At 46.4% G+C, this 25,374-nt stretch overlaps 1 protein-coding gene across 1 annotated transcript in view; it reads right to left on the bottom strand.

Moving 5' to 3' along the window:
* Positions 1–25,374, bottom strand: part of CPNE8 (copine 8) — a 334,982-nt gene that overhangs the window by 234,632 nt on the left and 74,976 nt on the right. The window contains exons 4-5 of the mRNA XM_030216303.1: positions 22,527–22,630; positions 14,586–14,625 (exon numbers count right to left, since the gene is read on the bottom strand). Coding sequence (XP_030072163.1) covers positions 14,586–14,625; positions 22,527–22,630 — 144 coding nt within the window. The remainder of the gene's footprint in view (positions 1–14,585; positions 14,626–22,526; positions 22,631–25,374) is intronic.

Raw genomic sequence — 25,374 nt, 5'->3', positions numbered from 1 at the left:
CTAAAGACCCATCTCTTCGACAAGACATACCACAAAGATCAAAACTTGTGAAACATATATCCAGAAATGTTAATAATGCCTTCTGTTATATTACTATTATGTATTCCATTACTATGCAACCCAAAATCCTTCTGTAATACCAAATGTTTACTCCCCTCTCATTTCCACTATCCATGATGTATTGTAAGCCACTTTGAGCCTGCAAAAAGGTGGGAAAATGTGGGATACAAATGCAATAAATAATAATAATAACTATACCACATCACCAATCCACCCGTATCCGAAAGTCCTCTTTCTATTTTCTTAGTACCTCTTTCCATCCTTAATCTCTCTGCATCACCAATTGTATCTGATACCCTGGAATAGCAATGCCATAACAGACCTCTGTAAGCCACACTGAGCCTGCAAACAGGTGGGAAAATGTGGGATAAAAATGCAATAAATAAATAAATAAATAAAGGGGGAGGGACCCAGTTACCCCCCCCCCCCCCCCCCCGGGTGTAACACGCCAAGGCTGACTGAGGTGTGCACTGCACACAGTCACAATAGAGCCTGACTCCGGGTCACAGAGGAAACAGAAATACAGGGTCCAACCAGACCACAAATCCACTTTAAATACTCCATTAAAAAACCCCTATCCAAAAGACAGAGAAAGAGAGGAGACAAAAGACTCACCTCCTTCCACCTGCTGGAGACTGAGTTTACTGAATCTGGGGCTAGTGGCTTAGGGCTCTTATTGGCTCCCGAGATTCACAATTCTCAGTCACCACCTGCTGGAAGGAGTACACCACAAGTCAGTTGCTTAGAATTTTCTCAGTCTCCACCTGCTGGTAGGCGTACACAACCCATCAGTCCAATCCTTGTCCGGAGGGACGCTAAGGAAGATTTTATTGGCGGCATCCTGGAAAAAGGCTGGCATGCCCACCGTGGACACGGTACTATGCAAGATGGATCATATTCATCAGATAAGTAAACTAACTGCAATTCAAAATGGCACAGTGGTATAATTTCATAAAATTTGGGGCATTTATCAAACCTGGTGCACTCCAGCGGTGGCTGGGGTTGCCAATTACCTTAATTTATTCTTTTGGATGTTTTGCTGGACTTATTCCTGCTATGCTGGCACTTACGTTAATGTCATATGGAGTTGTGTGCCCTGGCTGTTCGGGGTGGGGGGGTGGGGGGTTGGGAGGGATATTTCTTTCATGTTGCTTTTCTGCTTTGGTGTTTATTTGCTTATATGTCAGTTTAGCTTTTCAATAAAGAATTTCAACTTAAAAAAAAAGATAACTATAAAAGAGAACTCTGCAGATAAGACCTACTAACTGAATTCATATTTTAAATATTATCACTATGTAACTGTGTACATTTTTTTAATACATTATTTTTAATCAATATCCACAAGATGTAAAATATAAGTTAATGCTCTATTGTAAATTTTAAGCTGACAATAAATGTTAACGATAATGTTTTTCCTTCCTAAAATAAAACTAAGGGGCCCTTTTACTAAAGTGCATTAGACACTTAGGACTAGATTCAGTAAATAGTGTCCAAATTTGGGAGATGAAAAAAAATAAGCTCTGAGCGCTATTCTATTAGCGGAGCTCCGAGTTGGGTGCTGTTTATAGAATAGCAGTTAGCACCAGGATCCACGCCCAGTTTCAGGTGTGAAGATTTACATCAACTGAAACTTGGTGTAAATATTCACATATTAATTAGGCTCCTATCCCCCAAATTCTATAATGCTGCATGCCCCTTCCAAGGCAAGCAGATCCTCCTTCTATAATAGTGCCCTGACCCGCTCATGCCTTACTTGGCCATGCCTCATTTTCAGTTGCGCGCTAAAAAAATTCACGCATACATCTTTATAGAATAGTGACTAACAAGATGCACATGTAAATTCAAATTGTCGCCAATTAATGCCAATAATTGATTGTTAGCACCCAATTATTGGCACCAATTAGCTTAGTACTCAATTAAATTGCACATAAGAACTGGGCGCGCCCAAATTTGCTTGTGCATTTTTGAGCACCATTTATAGAATTTGGGGGTTAAAGTGCAAATTGGTGCGTGTTAACTACTACCGCACAAACGCTGTAACTACATTTGTGTTATTTTTACAATTAGTGTGTGCTAATTTGCTCATTAAGGAGAAATTAGATCTTATCTAATTTGCTTTCCTTTACTCCCTCCGGACCGGACCAGGATTGAACTGATCGGTTGTGCTCGCCTTCCAGCAGGTGGAGACTGAGAAAAAACTGTGACTCTAGAGAGCCAATAAGAGCCCTGATCATGTGACCCTAGCCTCAGTATTTGACTAACAAAGCAGGAAAGAAAGAAAGAAAGAAAGACCTTCTGTGCCGTATGGAATCCTAGCAGCCACAAAGCACTCGGCAATGCCAAGTATCAGAGCTCACCAGCAACTCTCACCAGAGAAGTGGTATGGCTCACTTGTATTATAGCTCACCAGAAACTCCCACCAGAGAAGTGGTATGGCTCACTTAAAGTTTCACATATATATACCAGCAACTGAGCACCCCAGCATCTTTCACCAGAGAAGTGGTATGTCCCTCTTGTAGTAAAGCTCACCAGCAACTCCTACCAGAGAAGTGGTATGGCTCACTTGAATTATAACTCACCAGCAACTCAGCAGAGAAGTGGTAAGGCCCTCTTAAAGTTCTATATATATACATATACACACACACACACACACACACATATATATATATATATATATATATATATACATACACATACATACATACATACATATATATTCCAGCAACTGAGCCCACCAGCAATTCCGCCAGAGACGTGGCATGGCCCACTTAAAGCTCTCTATATATACTAGCATCTGGTTTTTTTTGGGTTTTTTTTAAATATTCCGTTGAAAAAGTGACGAAACATGGGAGGGGCCTGGTCCGGTCTGGAGGGACTAAAGGAAAGCAAATTAGCAGGTAAGATCTAATTTCTCCTTCCTTAGCGTCCCTCCGGACCGGACCAGGATTGAACTGATGGGAAGTACCAAAGCAGTAATCTTACGGGAGGGACCCTATCAAACCCGCTGAGAATACTGGAGTTTCAAAGACCGCCTACTGGCGACAATGACCATCTAGTGTACAAAAGTACTCTGAGGGCCCAAAGAAAATCATTCTGCCAAGGAACAACCGATTATCAAGTTGTGGAATGTGTTTTAGCCCCTACTGTAACTGTACCCCCCAGTGAGAAGACAATTAGAAGTTCTGATTTCCTTAATGTATCGAGATATAGTAAGGTAGAAACGACCAAACCCTTACGCCGACCAGCTAGAAGGACAAAAAGACAATCCCAGCGCCGAAAATGTTCAATAGCTGTGAAATACCGTGTAACAGCTCCCTCAATTGGTAAGATCTCTGTTAACATCGAAATTATTGAATTTCCTGTGATCTTGTACTCACGAAGAAGACCCCAGAACAGAAAGAAAAAAACAATTGAGAAAGATAAAAAAACATGAAACTCCGGTAGACAGAAAAGAAGGGACCAGAAGAAAAACAGCTGCAACCTGCAGGTAAAGAAAAGAGAGAGAGAACATCCATTATCCAACAGTGAGAGACGTGGTCCGACGACGCAACCGCAGCATAGTAACAATTACTGAAGCATCAAATCCTGTCTTAGCTCATCAAGGCCGTAGAAGAGCCAAACCATAAGGCAAAAACAAAACTGGTCTGGATGAAAGATGGGACTTTGGAACAGCAGGGCCCTGCTAACAGGAAGATGTAGAGAAGACGCCAAGAAAGTCGCTGAAGATCCACATATCACGGACCACAGGACCTATATGGAGCTGCCAGATCTACCGGATAGTGAATGATACATACCTGTAGCAGGTGTTCTCCGAGGACAGCAGGCTGATTGTTCTCACGACTGGGTGACGTCCGCGTCAGCCCCCCAACCGGAAGAAGCTTCGCGGGCGGTCCGCACGCGGGGCACGCCCACCGCGCATGCGCGGCCGTCTTCCCGCCCGTGCGCGACCGCTCCCGCCAGTTGAATGACAAGCAAAATTATGAAACGCAACTCCAAAGGGGAGGAGGGAGGGTAGGTGAGAACAATCAGCCTGCTGTCCTCGGAGAACACCTGCTACAGGTATGTATCATTCACTTTCTCCGAGGACAAGCAGGCTGCTTGTTCTCACGACTGGGGTATCCCTAGCTCTCAGGCTCACTCAAAACAAGAACCCAGGTCAATGGAACCTCGCCACGGCGAGGATATAACAGAAATTGACCTACGAAGAACAACTAACTGAAAGTGCAGCCTGACCAGAATAAATTCGGGTCCTGGAGGGTGGAGTTGGATTTACACCCCAAACAGATTCTGCAGCACCGACTGCCCGAACCGACTGTCGCGTCGGGTATCCTGCTGGAGGCAGTAATGTGATGTGAATGTGTGGACAGATGACCACGTCGCAGCCTTGCAAATCTCTTCAATAGTGGCTGACTTCAAGTGAGCCACCGACGCTGCCATGGCTCTGACACTATGAGCCGTGACATGGCCCTCTAGAGACAGCCCAGCCTGGGCGTAAGTGAAGGAAATGCAATCTGCTAGCCAATTGGAGATGGTGCGTTTCCCGACAGCGACCCCTAGCCTGTTAGGGTCGAAAGAAACAAACAATTGGGCGGACTGTCTGTGGGGCTGTGTCCGCTCCAAGTAGAAGGCCAATGCTCTCTTGCAGTCCAATGTGTGCAACTGACGTTCAGCAGGGCGGGTATGCGGCCTGGGGAAGAATGTTGGCAAGACAATTGACTGGTTAAGATGGAACTCCGACACCACCTTCGGCAGGAACTTCGGGTGGGTGCGGAGCACTACTCTGTTGTGATGAAATTTGGTATACGGAGCATGAGCTACCAGGGCTTGAAGCTCACTGACCCTACGAGCTGAAGTAACTGCCACCAAGAAAATGACCTTCCAGGTCAAGTACTTCAGATGGCAGGTATTCAGTGGCTCAAAAGGAGGTTTCATCAGCTGGGTGAGGACGACGTTGAGATCCCATGACACTGCAGGAGGCTTGATAGGGGGCCTTGACAAAAGCAAGCCTCTCATGAATCAAACGACTAAAGGCTCTCCAGAGATGACTTTACCTTCCACACGATAATGGTAAGCACTAATTGCACTAAGGTGATTCCTTACTGAGTTGGTCTTGAGGCCAGACTCTGATAAGTGCAGAAGGTATTCAAGCAGGTTCTGTGCAGGGCAAGAACGAGGTTCTAGGGCCTTGCTCTCACACCAAACGACAAACCTCCTCCACTTGAAAAAGTAACTCTTTTTAGTGGAATCCTTCCTAGAGGCAAGCAAGACACGGGAGACACCCTCAGACAGACCCAACGCAGTGAAGTCTACGCCCTCAACATCCAGGCCGTGAGAGCCAGGGACTGAAGGTTGGGGTGCAGCAACGCTCCGTCGTTCTGCGAAATGAGAGTCGGAAAACACTCCAATCTCCACGGTTCTTCTGAGGACAACTCCAGAAGAAGAGGGAACCAGATCTGACGGGGCCAAAAGGGCGCTATCAGAATCATGGTGCTGTGGTCTTGCTTGAGCTTCAGTAAGGTCTTCCCCACCAAAGGTATGGGAGGATAAGCATACAGGAGGCCGGTCCCCCAATGAAGGAGAAAGGCATCCGACGCTAGCCTGCCGTGTGTCTGAAGTCTGGAACAGAACAGAGGCAGCTTGTGGTTGGTCTGAGAGGCGAAAAGGTCCACCGAGGGGGTGCCCCACTCTCGGAAGATCTTGCGTACCACTCTGGAATGAAGCGACCACTCGTGCGGTTGCATGACTCTGCTCAGTCTGTCGGCCAGACTGTTGTTTACGCCTGCCAGGTATGTGGCTTGGAGAAGCATGCCGAACCGGCCGGCCCAGCGCCACATCCCGACGGCTTCCTGACAGAGGGGGCAAGATCCGGTGCCCCCCTGCTTGTTGGTGTAATACATTGCAACCTGATTGTCTGTCCGAATTTGAATAATTTGGCAGGACAGCCGATCTCTGAAAGCCTTCAGTGCGTTCCAGATCGCTCGGAGCTCCAGGAGGTTGATCTGCAGATCCTTTTCCTGGAGGGACCACAGACCCTGGGTGTGTAGCCCATCGACATGAGCTCCCCACCCCAGGCGAGATGCATCCGTCGTCAGCACTTTCGTGGGCTGCGGAATTTGGAATGGACGTCCCAGAGTCAAATTGGTCCGAATGGTCCACCAGAGCAGTGAAGTGCGGCAACTGGTGGAGAGGCGGATGACATCTTCTAGATTCCCGGTGGCTTGGAACCACTGGGAAGCTAGGGTCCATTGAGCAGATCTCATGTGAAGACGAGCCATGGGAGTCACATGAACTGTGGAGGCCATATGACCCAGAAGTCTCAACATCTGCCGAGCTGTGACCTACTGAGACGCTCTGGTCCGCGAAGCCAGGGACAGGAGGTTGTTGGCCCTCCCTTCGGGAAGGAAGGCCTGAGCCGTCTGGGTATTCAGCAGAGCTCCTATGAATTCCAGAGACTGGGTTGGCTGGAGATGGGACTTTGGGTAATTTATCACAAACCCCAGCAGCTCCAGAAGTTGAATAGTGCACTGCATGGACCGGAGGGCTCCTGCCTCTGAGGTGTTCTTGACCAGCCAATCGTCGAGATATGGGAACACGTGCACTCCCAGCTTGCGTAGATACGCCGCCACCACCACGAGGCACTTTGTAAACACTCGTGGGGCAGAGGCGAGCCCAAAGGGCAGCACACGATACTGAAAGTGCCGTGTGCCCAGGCGGAATCTGAGATACTGTCTGTGAGCTGGCAGTATCGGGATGTGAGTGTATGCGTCCTTTAAATCCAGGGAACATAGCCAATCGTTTTTCTGAATCATTGGCAGAAGGGTGCCCAAGGAAAGCATCCTGAACTTTTCTTTGACCAGGAATTTGTTCAGGCCTCTCAGGTCTAGGATGGGACGCATCCCCCGTTTTCTTTTCCACAAGGAAGTACCTGGAATAGAATCCCTGCCCTTCCTGCCCGGGTGGTACGGGCTCGACCGCATTGGCGCTGAGAAGGGAGGAGAGTTCCTCTGCAAGTACCTGCTTGTGATGGGAGCTGAAGGATTGAGCTCCCGGAGGACAATTTGGTGGCAGGAGGCCAAATTCAGGGCGTATCCGCACCGCACTATTTGGAGAACCCACTGGTCGGAGGTTATGAGAGGCCACCTTTGGTGAAAAAATTTTAACCTCCCTCCGACCGGCAGATCGTCCGGTACGGACACTTTGAGGGCGGCTATGTTCCCGTGGATCCAGTCAAAAGCCCGTCCACGGCTTTTGCTGTGGAGGCGCAGGGGGCTGCTTAGGCGCACGCTGTTGACGAGAACGAGCGCGCTGGGGCTGTCCCTGTGCCTGACGAGGCCTTCGGGCCAGCTGGGTGTACCTACGCTTTGCAAAAGAATAGGGTGCAGCCTGCCGGGCCCGGGAAAAACATCCACCTGCTGAGGTGGATGCTGAAGGCGCCCGGTGGGAGAGCTTGTCGAGGGCGGTTTCCCGCTGATGCAGTTGGTCCACCAGCTGCTCGACCTTCTCACCAAAAATGTAATCCCCCCGGCAAGGGACGTCGGCCAGTCTCTGCTGGGTGCGGTTGTCCAGGTCAGAGGCACGCAGCCATGAGAGCCTGCGCATCACTATACCTTGGGCCGCAGCACGAGATGCCACGTCACAGGTGTCATAGATACCCCTGGACAGGAACTTTCTGCACGCCTTCAGCTGCCTGACCACCTCCTGATAAGGCCTGGACTGCTCCGGCGGGAGCTTATCGACCAGGTCCGCCAATTGCTTCACATTGTTCCGCATGTGGATGCTCGTATAGAGCTGGTATGACTGGATGCGGGTCACGAGCACGGAGGATTGGTAGGCCTTCCTCCCAAACGAGTCTAGAGTGCGAGACTCCCGCCCCGGGGGCGCCGAGGCGGTATCCCTCGAACTCCGTGCCCTCTTGAGAGCAGAATCCACGACCGCAGAGTCATGGGGCAATTGGGGCCGCATTAACTCTGGGTCAGAGTGGATTCTGTACTGGGATTCTGCTTTCTTGGGGATGATGGGATTAGATAGCGGTCTCATCCAGTTCCGAAGCAGTGTCTCTTTGAGGACATTGTGCAACGGCACCGTGGAGGACTCTCTAGGTGGTGATGGATAGTCGAGGACCTCGAGCATCTCAGCCCTCGGCTCATCCACAGAGACCACGGGGAAGGGAATGCAGATAGACATATCCCTGACAAAAGAGGCAAAGGAGAGGCTCTCCGGGGGTGAGAGTTTCCTCTCCGGTGAAGGCGTGGGGTCAGAGGGGAGGCCCGCAGACTCCTCTGAGGAGAAATATCTGGGGTCCTCCTCTTCCCCCCACGAGGCCTCTTCCTCGGTATCGGACATGAGCTCATGTAGCTGAGTCCTTAACCGGGCCCGGCTCGACGTCGAGGCACCAAGGCCTCGGTGTCGTCGAGCGGTGGACTCCCGCGCCGGCGGGGACGAAGCTCCCTCCATCGACGTCGACGGGGACTCCACCTGCGTGGCGGTCGAGACCGGCGCCGCAAGCGGTGGCGGTGTCGACGGCCTCGGCACCGGGCTAGAGCTCGCCGGCGCCACAGTCAACGGCGCTGAGGGCGCAAGCACCCCCGGCGCCGGCACAGCCTGGCGCATCAGCCCTTCCAGGATCCCCGGAAGGATGGCTCGGAGGCACTCGTCCAGGCCCGCTGCCGGGAAAGACGGTGGGGCCGGTAGAGGTGTCGGTGCCAGAAGCTGCTCGGGTCCAGGAGACGGCACCGAAGTGCTGGGACCCTGACGCGGCGGTACCTCCACAACCGAAGGGGATCTCTCCTCTCGACGAGGACGCTTCGGCGTCGACTCCTTGCCGGCACCGGAACCCTGGTGCATCGAGGGCGACCGATGACGGTGCTTGTGTGACTTTTTGCGATGCCCGTTATCGGCGCCAGGTGGAGCAGAGGAGGAGGAGGTCGATCCCCCTCGGTCACGAGGAACCGGGTCCGACAGGGTTCGGTCCCGAGGGCCATGGGCCGAGGGAGTGACCGGGGCCGATTGCCCACGCGGCCTCTCACCCCTACCCTCGCCGGCGGACCGGCGGGCCGACGGGACCTGTGCTCCTGGGGTCGATGCCATCGGTGCCGATTTCTCGGGCATCGATACCGGTACCGAAGAACCGGCCGTCGATACCGATGCCGTCGAGGTCGACGTCTAGAAGCCGGCGCAAGTTCCAAAAAGACGGTCCCGAAGAACTTGCCTCGCAACCTGAGTCCGTTTCCGGAGACCGAGACACAGGGAACACGACTTGATATTGTGCTCCGGCCCGAGGCACTGGAGGTACCAAGCGTGGGTGTCGGTCTGCGAGATCGGCCGGCCGCACCGACCACACTTTTTAAATCCACTCGGGACCTTCGAGGACATCGACGGAAAAATTGCATCGGCGAAGTTAAAGTCGTCGATGGTGGCGGTAATCACACCTCGAAAAAAGAAATGACCGTGCGGCCACTAGGCCGCAACGCGACGCCCCCGCTAGAAACGAGGGAAAATGGGAGCACGTGCTCCTTTTTTTTTTTTTTAAGAAAAGAAAGTGGAGCGCGCGGCAACTAATAAAGTAAAAATAAAGTAAGAAATAAGAGACTCGCGTAAACGCGACGGTTTTTCCGGGGCTGAAGATAGAGAGAGCGGCAAAAGCACGACTCTCTCCAGTCGCGGAAAAAAAGGAACTGGCGGGAGCGGTCGCGCACGGGCGGGAAGACGGCCGCGCATGCGCGGTGGGCGTGCCCTGCGTGCGGACCGCCCGCAAAGCTTCTTCCGGTTGGTGGGGGGCTGACGCGGACGTCACCCAGTCGTGAGAACAAGCAGCCTGCTTGTCCTCGGAGAACCCCATGTGTCTCGATGTCTTGTAAAAGACGAGCAAAGAGAAAAAATGGAGGAAAGAGATAGAGAAGACTACTGCTGCAAGAGGGCATCTACCCCTGCCGCTGACGACACTTTTCAGCGAGAGACCAAGTGAGGAACCTGTGAGGACAGAGCGAAAGCAAAAGGTTGTAGAACTGAAGCGTCCCATTAAGGTACTATCAGCTGACAACGCTCAGAAGGTGAGAGTCCATTCCCCTGGAACTAGGATGAAATAAAAGAGAAAAATGCACTTAATTAATCTTTTCTTTTTTTTTTACTCTGACCACATGGAAAGGTGAAAGTGGCAGTAAGGCGAAAACCTACCCATGCTAAAAGACTCGTCTTCTGCCATGTGAAGAGTAGATTCTACATTCTTCTTTGAGAAAAGACATAGGCTATTGCCAAGGAATTGTCCGACAAACTCTCACCACCTCACTATCCAGAAGGGAAAGAAACTCCTCTAGATCTAAACAAATTATGCAAATTTCCAAGAAATTGAAGGATTGACAAGCTGCCAAAGGAGACCACTGAAAACGGGGTAGCCTGCCTAACCAACGGGCACCCCAGCCACGGAAACTGACAAGGAACGATAAAAACTGTCCACTGTGTATATTCTACAGACATAGCTGCAGTGAGGATGTTTAATCTCAACCACCAGAACAGAGTGCTGCACTATTGAGAATACAGAGACTACCTCAGCTGAAGGGATTCCATCCAAGAGGAATATCCGGATATGAGAGAATATCAGAGAAATGTCAAGAAAAGTATAGCCCAGGAAAGAACTCCAAAAGTCACTGTCATGGACGGTAACCTGAATATAACGTTGAACATAAAGAACGCGACCTAGAAGCAATATTTGAATCTGGACCACCTTTAGCAGCCAGCCTAAGAACTGGAAAAAAATATTGTCCCGCTCGATCTAAGACCTGCCAACTCTCTTGATAATATGTTTCCCTGATTAGCCGGCCATCTAGATACTGGAAAGTAGAATTCCCTCTTCCATAAGAGCCACTGCCACCAGTACCAAAAGTTTGGTGACAGTGGGAGGGACTGTTGCGAGATGCAATGGCAGAGCCTAAAGTCGAAAAATGGTGTCCCAGAATCTCAAACCGCACAAAACTTTTGGAAATCGGTCCTGAAAGGAATATGTAGATAAGCTGCCAGCAGATCTAAGGACATTAAAAACAGTGCCCTGCACGAACTACCAGTAGGACATATTCAAATGTCTCCATACGAAAAACATGTGACATTGAGAATGGGGTAGACTACCTTGAAAACAAACAAAATAGGATGCTTACAAAGCCAAAAGCTTGAAGATCCAAGAACCGCCAACAAACAAAATAGGATGATTCCATAGCAAAAAGCTTGAAGATCCAAGAGCCACCAACAAACAAAATAGGATGATTACAAAAAAGCTTGAGGGTGCAAGAGCCGCTGTAGATTGTCCCCTACCGCACTAGCAGTGCAACGAGAAGGACAGGGGGACTCTAGAAAGACGACTGAAAGAAGGCTGGCAAAGCTAGAGGCATAGTCGTCTCGAAAAATCTGCAGTGATTCCGCCTCAGCTGTAGAAAGTGGAAACAGGAATCCTGAACTACAAACTCCTACAGTTATCGGAGACCATTGCCGACTGAGCAACAGATAGCAAAGTATGTAAAAGCTATCATCGAGAAAGTACCTGATCACCTGAAGCTAAAGAGGTGAAAACCAGAGTAAAGTCAAATAAACCGTCATAGAAGAAAATGTCATGCACGAGAAGGTATATAAATGTTTGTTGCAGACTTGAGTGAAGGTCCAGATAAACTGCTAGCCGCTGCAGTTACACAATATACCCCTGAGACACATATGATATCAGAAGAAACATATCCCAGAGCGCAATTCATATGAGACAGAAAACAAAACGCCTGTGGCTGCTGCCTCTGCAAGCAGATCACCTGAAACTCTTGCGCTTGACGCCAATTTGTGGGAAACTGAATTAAGCAAAAGTAGGCACTTGTTAGTATAAATTGTTTTATATACCAGTCCAGAAACCACTACTAAATGGACTTGGGAAAAAATCCACAGTTCCAGGAATAACATGTATAGAATGTCTGTACGTTTGGGAAGCTTGCCAGGTGCCCTTGGCCTGGATTGACCGCTGTCGTAGACAGAAAGCTGGGCTCGATGGACCCTTGGCCTTTTCCCAGTGTGACATTACTTATGTACTTATGAACTTATAACTATATATATATATATATTACAGATACAGCCACAAAAAACAATACCTGACTGAAATCATGCTCATGGGAAAAAATGCACATACGTAACCCAAATGGTGAACTCATGACATTTTGAAAGTTGCTAAAACAGAAGGCATAACTGCGCACTACAGACTCACAGTGAAAATCACCGTAGATTAAAGAGAAAGAAGCATCAAAAGGCTGTCCAAATACTATAGAGAGTGGTTCAAAAACAAACAGAAATGGTATTAAAAAAAAAAGTGAAAACGAGTATAAATGCATAAGGCTCAAGTAAACAATCAGTCTATGTAAAATATACATAATAGAGAAGCGTAGTGGTCTGATTCTGGGCCAAAAAGAAGCCCCATTATAGATCTCAACCAGTAGGACAGATGAAAATGACTTCTCTGGAAGGTATTATTATTGTTATTATTAGTATATATATATATATATATATCTATATATATCTATATATATAGCACTACCAGACGAACGCAGCGCTGAACACCTGACACAAAGAGACAGTCTCAAGTGGAGTCCAAAGAGTAGATATGAATGCGTGCTATCAGTGAGGAACAAACTGAGAGGAAAATCCCCCCTCCTAAGTTCCCCTAGACTGCCCCCGAAACACGATCTCCATCGTCCATGTGTCATCCAGCTAACTGAGAAGCAGATAATAGCTCCTTCGCTGAAAAAGGAGCAGCTGAAGGCAAGATGGCGGCCTTCCGCGCGAAATCTAAAAAATCCAGAGAAACGGAGAGAAGTGAGGCAGACGCGACGGACCGGCAAAAAAGAAAACAGTTGACGCGAACCGCAGAAAAGAAACCGAAGAAAACATCTAACCTCGCCATGCAGGAAAGAAACCGAAGAAAACATCTAACCCCGTCATGCAGGAGTCACGAGTAATCATACCCCGGCGCTGAGAAGGAACGCATTGCTTGCCCATCCTCACTGAGCTCTCTGTGCGGCTGTGCCCCAGAAACAATGCTTCGCGCCTTTTTTTTTTTTTTTTTTTTTTAAACAGCATGGCGCTGCCAAAACGCGAGGAAAACTGAGAATCAAACCTCCAAGTAAGAAATATCGCTCGTTAAGGCCATGGGGACCGTAAAAATTAAGTCTGTCCATTTTTTTTTAAACAAAGAACTGGCCATGAAGCAGAACGAAACTGCCTGCTCAAAAGCAGTCTGGGGAAAGGAAAGGCTTCACAATATAACTTCTCTTCTTTTTTTTTTTTAAGTAACAACTAAAAGTGGCTGCCTCTCCCAAAGGCAATACACCTTTCTAACCAAAGGGTAGCCCTTCCCAGCTAAGTATGGGAGATGGGGAGAAAGGGGGGGGAGGGACGGGGCACCCGAGTGTAACACCCCAGAGGCTGTAAAAGAAAGAACAGAAAAGAAATCCCTATCTGCTAAGCCTCTAACACAGATTTCCTAGGCACAGAAGAAGTAGCATTATTGTTCTTAACCTCTAAAAGAGAAAGAGAGAGAGAGAGAGAGACTAATGGGCTCACCTCCTGCCTGCTGGAGACTGAGAAAATACTGAGGCTAGGGTCACATGATCAGGGCTCTTATTGGCTCTCTAGAGTCACAGTTTTTTCTCAGTCTCCACCTGCTGGAAGGCGAGCACAACCCATCAGTTCAATCCTGGTCCGGTCCGGAGGGATGCTAAGGAAGGGCATTTTGTTTTAGGGGGCATAACTAGGCATTGCACGAGTGGAGAATGGGCATCGAGAGTATATTGTGGTTAACACATCACAACTACCACACACAAACAGACAATTTTGTGGTTAGCACAGATCCACTTAGTGCCTCCTAAATACAAAACTCTAAGAGGAACATTCAATACATGGTGCACAAAGTTAGGCACCAAGATGACCCATGTTAAGCCAGTATTCTGTAAAGGACGCTCTACATGGAACAACCTTTACAAAATAGCAGTGCAAATTTTGCACCTAACTTTGGGTGCGAGCATTTGTGTCTGCCAAAGGCTGGTGTAAATGCTTGTGGCCATCCAATGGCAGGTAGGCATGCAAACTCAAGTATTCTATGACATTGTGCCTAAATTCTGGGAACGCTCCTGATCTGCCCCAAACTTGACTGTCAAGACCCTCTACAACAGCAGCAGGAAGGAAGGTGCATAAATATATGAAGTTTTTCAACTGTTCTTATATGGAGGCTTTGTCTGACAGTGTTACCCAAATGTGAAGATTTAATTTCTTGCGTTAAGGCATGGTAACTGCAAAATTTAAAGCACTTTAGCCAAAGTACCCCAAAGCACATATAGCAGATATATGGAAAGGACAAAATTATTCACTAAGAAAATGACAAAAATATATAATTATTAAAATATAGTCAACAGAAAGCCTGCACATCCTGGACTTAATTTTTAAAATATGTGGATTCCTATTTACAAAAAAAAAAAAACTTCAAATAATTATTTAGGTTAAAGAAAACTTACATGTTTTGATAGGTTATGACTCTTTGAATCAACATCATACCTGGAAATTGAAAAAAAAAGTAGTGAATTTATAGAGATATGAAATTACTACTACTACTACTATTTAGCATTTCTATAGCGCTATAAGGCGTACGCAGCGCTGCACAAACATAGAAGAAAGATAGTCCCTGCTCAAAGAGCTTACAATCTAATAGACAAAACATAAATAAAGTAAGCAAATCAAATCAATTAACGTGAACGGGAAAGAAGAGAGGAGGGTAGGTGGAGGCGAGTGGTTACAAGTGGTTACGAGTCAAAAGCAATGTTAAAGAGGTGGGCTTTCAGTCTAGATTTAAAAGTGGCCAAGGATGGGGCAAGACGTAGGGGCTCAGGAAGTTTATTCCAGGCGTAGGGTGCAGCGAGACAGAAGGCGCAAAGTCTGGAGTTGGCAGTAGTGGAGAAGGGAACAGATAAGAAGGATTTATCCATGGAGCGGAGTGCACGGGAAGGGGTGTAGGGAAGGACGAGTGTGGAGAGATACTGGGGAGCAGCAGAGTGAGTACATTTATAGGTTAGTAGAAGAAGTTTGAACAGGATGCGAAAACGGATAGGGAGCCAGTGAAGGGTCTTGAGGAGAGGGGTAGTATGAGTAAAGCGACCCTGGCGGAAGATGAGACGGGCAGCAGAGTTTTGAACCGACTGGAGAGGGGAGAGGTGACTAAGTGGGAGGCCAGCAAGAAGCAGATTGCAGTAGTCTAAACGAGAGGTGACAAGGGTGTGGATGAGGGTTTTGGTAGAGTGCTCAGAAAGGAAGGGGCAGATTTTACGGATGTTGTAAAGAAAGAAACGACGGGTCTTGGCAATCTGCTGGATATGAGCAGAGAAGGAGAGAGAAGAGTCAAAGATGACCCCAAGGTTTCGAGCTGAGGAGACAGGGAGAATGAGAGAGCCATCAACAGAAATAGAAAACGGGGGGAGCGGGGAGGTGGGCTTGAGGGGGAAAATGAGAAGCTCGGTTTTGGTCATATTTAATTTCAGGTGGCGTTGAGACATCCAGACAGCAATGTCAGACAAGCACGCTGAAACTTTGGTTTGGATGCAAGGTGAGATATCAGGGGTAGAAAGGTAGATTTGGGAGTCATCAGCATAGAGATGGTAGGAAAAGCCATGGGATGAGATTAATGAACCAAGGGAAGAAGTGTAGATAGAAAAGAGGAGGGGACCAAGAACAGAACCCTGAGGTACGCCGACAGGCAGAGGGATAGAAGTAGAAGAGGATCCACCAGAGTGAACACTAAAGGTGCGGAGGGAGAGGTAGGAAGAGAACCAGGAAAGGACAGAGCCCTGGAATCCAAGTGAGGACAGGGTATCGAGAAGTATGCTGTGATCGACAGTGTCAAAAGCAGCGAAAAGATCAAGAAGAATGAGGATGGAATATTGACCTCTGGATTTAGCCAGTAATAGGTCTTTGGAGACTTTAGTAAGCGCAGTTTTGGTTGAGTGGAGAGGGCGAAAATCAGATTGTAGTGGGTCAAGAATAGCATGTGAGGAGAGAAAATCAAGGCAGCGGCGGTGAACAGCACGCTCAAGTAATTTGGAGAGAAAAGGAAGGAGGGAGATGGGTCGGTAATTAGAGGGACAAGTAGGGTCGAGTGAAGGCTTCTTAAGGAGAGGTGTGACCACAGCATGTTTAAAGGCAGCAGGGACAGTCGCAGTGGAAAGTGAGAGGTTGAGAATGTGACAGATAAAAGGAATAAGAGCAGGAGAGATGGCATTAAGAAGGTGGGTGGGAATGGGATCAGAGGAACAGGTGGTACATTTTGAGGAAGAAAGGAGAAGTGTAGTTTCCTCAATAGTAACTTCAGGAAAGGAGGAAAGGGAATGAGGGGAAGGAGAGAGCGGGGAACGGACTAGTGGAGGGAGAGGTGATGAAGTAGAGAAAGCAAGGTTTATCTTTTGAACCTTGTTGTGAAAGAATTCAGCAAGGGTCTGAGGAGATAATGAAGGGGGAGTTGGGGGAGGGGGCACCTTGAGGAGAGAGTTCAATGTGGTGAAGAGAAGTCGAGGATTAGAGCCAAGAGAGTTGGTCAGTTGGATATAATAATCCTGTTTGGCACGTAAAAGAGCAGATTGGAAGGAGGTCAGCATGAACTTAAAGTGTAAGAAATCAGCAAGGGCCCGAGATTTCCGCCAGAGGCATTCGGCGGAGCGGGTATAGGAACGTAGGTAGCGGATATTAGAAGTCAGCCAAGGTTGGGGTTTTGTACGCCTTACAGGGCGGGTCATCAAAGGTGCAAGAGTGTCTAAGGCAGAGGATAGAGTATTGTTGTAAGATGAAACAGCCTCGTTGACAGACGTGGATGGTTCCACAGTAGAGAGGAGGTTTGAAACATGGGAGGATAGAGATGAAGGGTCAATATCGTGAAGATTCCTAGATAAATTAGATAAGATAGGAGGGACTGGGAGGGAGGAAATTTAAGTGTGAAAGTTATAAGATGGTGATCAGAGGAGGGAAGATCAGAGGCAAGGAAACTAGAGGGTGAACAGTTGGAGGAGAAGATGAGATCAAGACAGTGACCATTTTGATGAGTGGGGGAGGTGGAGCATAGTTGGAGATTAAAGGAGGACGAGAAAAGGAGGATGAGAAATTTTTAGTTGACTAAAATTGTCAACTCAGTTGTTTTCAGTTGACTCAAAATTGTCTCCACTTATTTTATGTATTTCTTCTATTTTAATTTTATATCCACTCTTATTACAATAGGGAAAAAATTTGTACTTGACTTTGTGGATATAAAATTCAGAAAGAAGAAATACATAAAATAAGTGGAGACAGTTTTGAAGGTCCCCTACCTCCAGTAAATTTATGTGATGAAATTGTTCCTGGGTAGATCAGCACCTCTAGGCATGCAGTTCATCTACAGTGGGGGAAATAAGTATTTGATCCCTTGCTGATTTTGTAAGTTTGCCCACTGACAAAGACATGAGCAGCCCATAATTGAAGGGTAGGTTATTGGTAACAGTGAGAGATAGCACATCACAAATTAAATCCGGAAAATCACATTGTGGAAAGTATATGAATTTATTTGCATTCTGCAGAGGGAAATAAGTATTTAATCCCTCTGGCAAACAAGACCTAATACTTGGTGGCAAAACCCTTGTTGGCAAGCACAGCGGTCAGACGTCTTCTGTAGTTGATGATGAGGTTTGCACACATGTCAGGAGGAATTTTGGTCCACTCCTCTTTGCAGATCATCTCTAAATCATTAAGAGTTCTGGGCTGTCGCTTGGCAACTCGCAGCTTCAGCTCCCTCCATAAGTTTTCAATGGGATTAAGGTCTGGTGACTGGCTAGGCCACTCCATGACCCTAATGTGCTTCTTCCTGAGCCACTCCTTTGTTGCCTTGGCTGTATGTTTTGGGTCATTGTCGTGCTGGAAGACCCAGCCACGACCCATTTTTAAGGCCCTGGCGGAGGGAAGGAGGTTGTCACTCAGAATTGTACGGTACATGGCCCCATCCATTCTCCCATTGATGCGGTGAAGTAGTCCTGTGCCCTTAGCAGAGAAACACCCCCAAAACATAACATTTCCACCTCCATGCTTGACAGTGGGGACGGTGTTCTTTGGGTCATAGGCAGCATTTCTCTTCCTCCAAACACGGCGAGTTGAGTTCATGCCAAAGAGCTCAATTTTTGTCTCATCTGACCACAGCACCTTCTCCCAATCACTCTCGGCATCATCCAGGTGTTCACTGGCAAACTTCAGACGGGCCGTCACATGTGCCTTCCGGAGCAGGGGGACCTTGCGGGCACTGCAGGATTGCAATCCGTTATGTCGTAATGTGTTACCAATGGTTTTCGTGGTGACAGTGGTCCCAGCTGCCTTGAGATCATTGACAAGTTCCCCCCTTGTAGTTGTAGGCTGATTTCTAACCTTCCTCATGATCAAGGATACCCCACGAGGTGAGATTTTGCGTGGAGCCCCAGATCTTTGTCGATTGACAGTCATTTTGTACTTCTTCCATTTTCTTACTATGGCACCAACAGTTGTCTCCTTCTCGCCCAGCGTCTTACTGATGGTTTTGTAGCCCATTCCAGCCTTGTGCAGGTGTATGATCTTGTCCCTGACATCCTTAGACAGCTCCTTGCTCTTGGCCATTTTGTAGAGGTTAGAGCCTGACTGATTCACTGAGTCTGTGGACAGGTGTCTTTCATACAGGTGACCATTGCCGACAGCTGTCTGTCATGCAGGTAACGAGTCGATTTGGAGCATCTACCTGGTCTGTAGGGGCCAGATCTCTTACTGGTTGGTGAGGGATCAAATACTTATTTCCCTCTGCAGAATGCAAATAAATTCATATACTTTCCACAATGTGATTTTCCGGATTTAATTTGTGATGTGCTATCTCTCACTGTTACCAATAATCTACCCTTCAATTATGGGCTGCTCATGTCTTTGTCAGTGGGCAAACTTACAAAATCAGCAAGGGATCAAATACTTATTTCCCCCACTGTATATGGGCTCCCTAGCTCAGCCTAGACATATCTGTGGTGAGGACTATTTCTATATAGGAAGAATTTTCAAAGGGGCAAATATAGTCAGTCCATCCACCAAGACCATCTTTAGAGGTATGCTAATGCAGACTGCATCTTCTAAACGCTGGGTGGCCCAAGTCCACTGTGAGCATAAAGTCTATTAGGCATGTCTCATTCTGACATATATCAAAGAATCACATGTACTGACAAAGCCATGTGGCCCAACAACTCAACATGCCCCAAGCTGATGTTTACTACTTATGAAAATCTCCTGCACCATGGACATAAGGGTTGTGATCCTTTCTAGTTGGAGAAAGACTTCAGCCTGAGCTGTCTAGCAAAACTCCTACAAATTCCAATTGAGGTAACAATTTCCTATTGCATTTTGAGAAAGTTATGATGAACCCTAGAAGTTTAAAGAGCAAATTTATAACCGAGTGCCCACATTTATGTGCGACTTGAGTGCTTAAATACGCAGAATACTAGCACTTCCATAGGTAAGTTTACAGTACACTTAAATGCGTAAGGGTGCAAGTAAATGGCATCATGCATAAATGCAAGGGGGTATTCACATGGGTAGGCTATCAGTTACACGTTCCCTGGCACATTTAAGCATACGCAATTACACCAGGTCTGACTGATTTAAGTGTGGCCGTGTACATGTAGACGCACCAATGATAGGTAACGATAGCATTCTATCTCACCTTACAACACTGGGGCACCTAAAAGGAAGCACCCCTTGTCCCCTTTGTATATGGATAATGGAGTTTCTTCCTGAGATGGGCTCTTGACTAACCAATTGTCCAGATAAGGAAGAAAGGTGCACTTTCAGTCTGTGCAGGTGTAAAGTCACCATAATTTGACATTTTGGGCCTGATTTTATAACAGGATGCTTATGAAATGTCCAAAAATGTTGCCTATGTGCCTTTATAAAACAGGCACCCACAATAAGCACCAATAGCACGCAAATGCCAATGCACACATTTATATCTGCTCTGATGTTGGAGTAAATGTGCATGTACTTACATATTTTAGAAAATATGAACATACATTGCACCTCTGTCGTTTTTCTGACCGAACTATAACTCAAGGAATGCCTATGCACAAATCGTGTAAAAGTACTATATTCCACTCTAATAATCTAACATAGTATTCTAACTTACATGCATACATGTGCGCCACCCATACGCACGTCCACTGGCACAGTATGTGCAATCAAACCTTAGCATGTACCTTTCCAGTAGACTCTATTCTGTTATGAGGTCATTTATGTGTGTAAGTACCTTCTTATGTGTGGAAATTACTAGAATACCATCATTTAAAAAGCTCGATATAGAACTACCCTCTAAATACAAATCAAATCAAATAAAAAAAAAATAAAAATCACAGTGCCAAGACATTGCCAGATTCATGAATGGATTTCTTCATATCAAACCACCCATACAGAAGCCTCTTATTTCAAGAGACCTCTCTGTATTGTTAGATCTCTCATAAACAAACATCTGAGCCCAGGAAATACACATTTTCACGCATCTCACTTGGAAAGGAAGATCTTTTGAATTTAACTTGTGCTTTTCTCAGGGTGAGTTACATTCAGGTACAGTAAGTATTTTCCTGTCCCCAGAGGACTTACAATCAAAGTTTGTACCTGAGGCAATGGAGGGTTAAGTTCCTCGCCCAAGACCACCAAGAGTGGCACTGAGATTTGAACTTGGCTTGTCTGTTTTTCAGCCTACTGCTCTAAGTGTTAGACTACTCTTCCATACACGTGCTCTTTCTAGATGCATTCACTTCAGCTAGAAGGATCAACACTTCAAGCATTGGTCACCTAAGAACCATACAATCTGTTTAATCACAATAATGTATTTCTACACTACTACATGTATATGCTGGAAGAGAGGAGGGAGAGAGGATATGATAGAGACGTTTAAATATCTCAGGGGCATTAATATACAAGAAGTGAGCCTTTTTCAAATGAAGAAAAACTCTGGAATGAGGGGGCATAGGATGAAGTTAAGAGGAAATAGGCTTAGGAGGAATCTAAGAAAGTATTACGGGTGGTGGAAATGTGGAATGGCCTCCCGGTGGAGGTCATGGAGACAAGGACTATCTTTTTGAATATCAAGCAAATTAAATAATGAAGAGGGGCGGCAGCATCACATACTACAGAAAGAGGACATACGGATTAATATCTAAAGAGAAGGACTACATTTAAGATAATTTTTAAAAATTTAACTGGCCAAACTGTTTGAAAAGATTAAAGATTGGAACTAGGTTTACTTAGGGACATACCCACAATGGGTTATTATAAACAGGATTTTTGGGGGACAGTCATTATTCCCCTGATTGATTAGAATTTTTTCACCGTTCCTTTTTTTCCCTCTTTTAAAAAAAAAAAACGATGATAGGACTGGTGCTTCTAAAAAAATAGTGTTTATATTTTTTAATCTGCACTACTGGGAACTTTAAGGTTTTATCTGTTTATGGAATTATATCCTGGGAAACCCTTATGAGTGTGTGTTCCTACATAATGTTTTAGCAAACTAATAGCACACATGGAGGCATATTTTCAAAGCACTTTGGGAGTCTAAGTTCCATAGGTTTCTATGGAACTTTGGGAGGCTAAGTGCTTTGAAAATGAGCCTCCATGTGTGCCTTACTTCTGCTAGCAAAGCTACATTCCTATCAGCCTCTTGCCTTCTTACACATATAGGGGGTCTTTTACAAAGCAGCGGTAAGCCCAATGCAGGCTTACAGCTCACTAAAACAGAAGTACCGCCAGGCTACCACAGCAGCCCAGTGGTAGTTCCCACCCCCCAGCATGTGCCACTTCCAGCGCTATAAAAATATGTTTATTTTAGTAGTGCCAGTATGTACCCAGCAATAATCAGGTAGTGCCGTGCGCTGTCTGGTTACCGCTGGGTTAGCACAGAAGCCCTTACCACCACCTCACGGGTAGCGGTAAGTGCTCCCACTAAAATGGGCATGTGGCAAGTGCTTCACTTGCTGTATGGCCATTTCTTTAAAAAAGAAAGACCTTACTTTTACCCGCTGCAGTAAAAGGGGGCCTCGGCACGCGTCAAAAACACACACCAGCACAGGCCCCGCTTTGCCACAGCTTCATAAAAGGATCCCCTATTTTCTTCAACCCTATTATCTATAGTATCATCATACTCAGTAGTTCACATACCATGTAAAATGAGTTTATTTTGTTGGGCAGACTGGATGGACTATACAGGTCTTTATCTGCCGTCATTTACTATGTTATTATGTTATAGATTGTGGCATAGATTGAAATAGTTTGCTTCTCCATTTATTTCTTATTGGATGACAGAGTCCACAGCAATATTTGGTTTTCAAAGTTTGCTGTATAAATTCAGTAACAGTGATACAATTATTTAAAAATCAAATATGCATTTTATAACTTACAGATCAAATCTAAGGTTTTGCCTCTCTTCAAAAAAGTAGTCCATTACAAATTTTTTAACAAAATCTGGATTTAGAGTGTTGTCAATCACTTCTGTTCTTCCAAACTGAAAAATAAAACAAAAAATATAGATAATCGCACTCAGTGGCACCTATATACTAGTAGTATACTAAAAAAGTAACTTTACTAAGGAACGGCAGTTTTCAAAGGCATTTACCCAGATGAACTGACCTAACAGAAAATCATCCTCTTTAAACATGGCTAAAAGTATATACTGTTTCCTTAGTGGGCATACTTTTCAGATGCATTAAAAGATATTTCACAGGTGTCTAAGTGAAGGAGTAAAATATGTAGTAATACACTAAATGGCACCAAATAAACAGCAATTGAGATTCATATTCTTTTGACAGATATGCATACAAAATTCTCAAATACAACCAAGCAACAACTCCTCTTTGCTCATGTCTTTCATCTTACTTCTAAAACCTCTTCTCACACTTGTCACAAGTATGCCCAAAATCCATCAAAGTGTTGGCCTCCCTATTCTTTCTTGGATTCTTGATGTACCACTTCTCTTTAGGGTTGTAACTACCATTCCATGCTTTCTTGGATCCTTGATCTGTTTAAGGTTGTGACTACTGTGCCATGAAGACTACCCCTAATATGATTCATTCATATTTATATTTAGTGCATCATACTTGCATCTTGCATACCACTACCTGACTATATACAAGATATGTTTTTAATGTGTAAGTGTTTGCATACGGGTCCCTTAAATTTTCCCTATGCAAACTGGTCTGGTTAGCACAGTGGGACGGTGGAGATACCCATTTACTATTTTCAATCCCACCTCCTTCCTCCTAAGGAAAACTCTCCAACAGTGTTCCCTATCCTTCAGGACCACAGCAAAAGAATCACCTTCTCCCAAACAAGATCCTTCTCTACAGACTCATCAAAGGAATCCTGTTCTCCCATCCCACACCACCCCCCTTAACCTTTGTAAAAATTATAGGTCTAACAAGCAGAAAAACTGTTCCTTACATTTGTTAACTAGTTGCCGGTGCATCATGCCCCAGGACTTAATGCTGTTCTTCAGCAGGGTGGGCATCTCCTCAGCACACTAAACTACAGTGGCTTACGTGTTTTGAATAGAACATGGTTATATGGCCTTGTCTATTAATCCCTTCAGGAGCAGTATCTGTGACCCTATGCAATATTGGCTTCCCAATCAGAAGGAAGCCATACTCAGCAACTCAGCAGCTCTACTACTTAAACTCACTGCTAAATAATACCTGTGCTCCACTTTGGATTCAACTCCTGGTCTTGGCTTCTGTTATGCTGTTTATTGGCATTTTTGACTCCAACTTACTCCTGATCCGGCTTTGCTCTTGACTTCACTACCATCCTGTGTCTTGGAATATAGCCTGATTCTGACCTCACTACCCACTGGTGCCCTGGACCTCTGGCAAGGCTTCTGGTCTTGTTTATACTTGTAATAGGTAATTGCTGTCCTCTTCTGCACTAGGATCAACTATGTCTTCAGCACCCTCATTGCTCCCCACCTTATTTTGGTGCACCCAAGTCCTGTTGGTCACTGACACTCAGAGATTCAAGAGATCCTGTTGCTAGGACCTGTCCTCCCAGTATTACAATATCCTTTTGCATCAAGGATGGGTCTCCAAGGGCTTGTGCTCAGTTGAAAAGAGTTAGGGCTACGGTAATAGTTAGTGATTCAGTCATCATGAATATAAATAGTTGGTTGTTGGTAGCTTCTCTGTTCTGGACACTCTCGCACCATCCACCTCCCGTCCCACAAAGCGTGCTACCCCCAGCCCTGGCTGATCTCATCTCATGGTTTCCAGTATCATCTCTATGCTGATGACACCCAGCTGCATCTCTCCACACCAGACATCACCGCGGAGACCCAGGCAAAGGTATCAGCCTGCTTATCCGACATTGCTGCCTGGATGTCCAACCGCCACCTGAAACTGAACATGTCCAAGACCGAGCTCATCGTCTTTCCACCAAAACCCACTTCTCCTCTTCCTCCACTTTCTATCTCAGTTGATAACACCCTCATCCTCCCCGTCTCATCTGCCCGCAACCTCGGAGTCATCTTTGACTCCTCCCTCTCCTTCTCTGCGCATATCCAGCAGATAGCCAAGACCTGTCTCTTCTTCCTCTTTAACATCAGCAAAATTCGCCCTTTCCTCTCTGAACACACCATCCAAACTCTCGTCCACGCTCTCATTACCTCTCGCCTTGACTACTGCAACTTACTCCTCACCGGCCTCCCACTTAGCCATCTTTCCCCCCTTCAATCTGTTCAGAACTCTGCCACACGTCTTATATTCCGCCAGAACCGATATACTCATATCACCCCTCTCCTCAGGTCACTTCACTGGCTTCTGATCAGATACCGCATTCAATTCAAGCTTCTCCTTCTTACCTACAAATGCACTCAGTCTGCTGCCCCTTACTACCTTTCTACCCTCATCTCTCCTTATGTTCCCGCCCGAAACCTCCGTTCACAGACAAATCCCTCCTCTCTGTACCCTTCTCCACCACCGCCAACTCCAGGCTCCGCCCATTCTGCCTCGCCTCACCCTATGCTTGGAACAACCTTCCTGAGCCCATACGCCAAGCCCCCTCCCTGCCCATCTTCAAGTCTCTGCTTAAAACCCACCTCTTCATTGCTGCGTTCGGCATCGGCACCTAACTCTTACAGTTTAGTAAATCCAGACTGCCCCGATTTGACCGTTCACTTGTCTTCTAGATTGTAAGCTCTTTGAGCAGGGACTGTCCCTCTATGTAAATTGTACAGCGCTGCGTAACCCTAGTAGCGCTTTA

This window comes from Microcaecilia unicolor, chromosome 10 (genome assembly GCF_901765095.1).
Source record: "Microcaecilia unicolor chromosome 10, aMicUni1.1, whole genome shotgun sequence".
NCBI classification, from domain to species: Eukaryota; Metazoa; Chordata; class Amphibia; order Gymnophiona; family Siphonopidae; genus Microcaecilia; species Microcaecilia unicolor.
The sequence above is the reverse complement of the archived record's forward strand: the minus strand, read 5'-3'. Positions and strand labels throughout refer to the sequence as shown.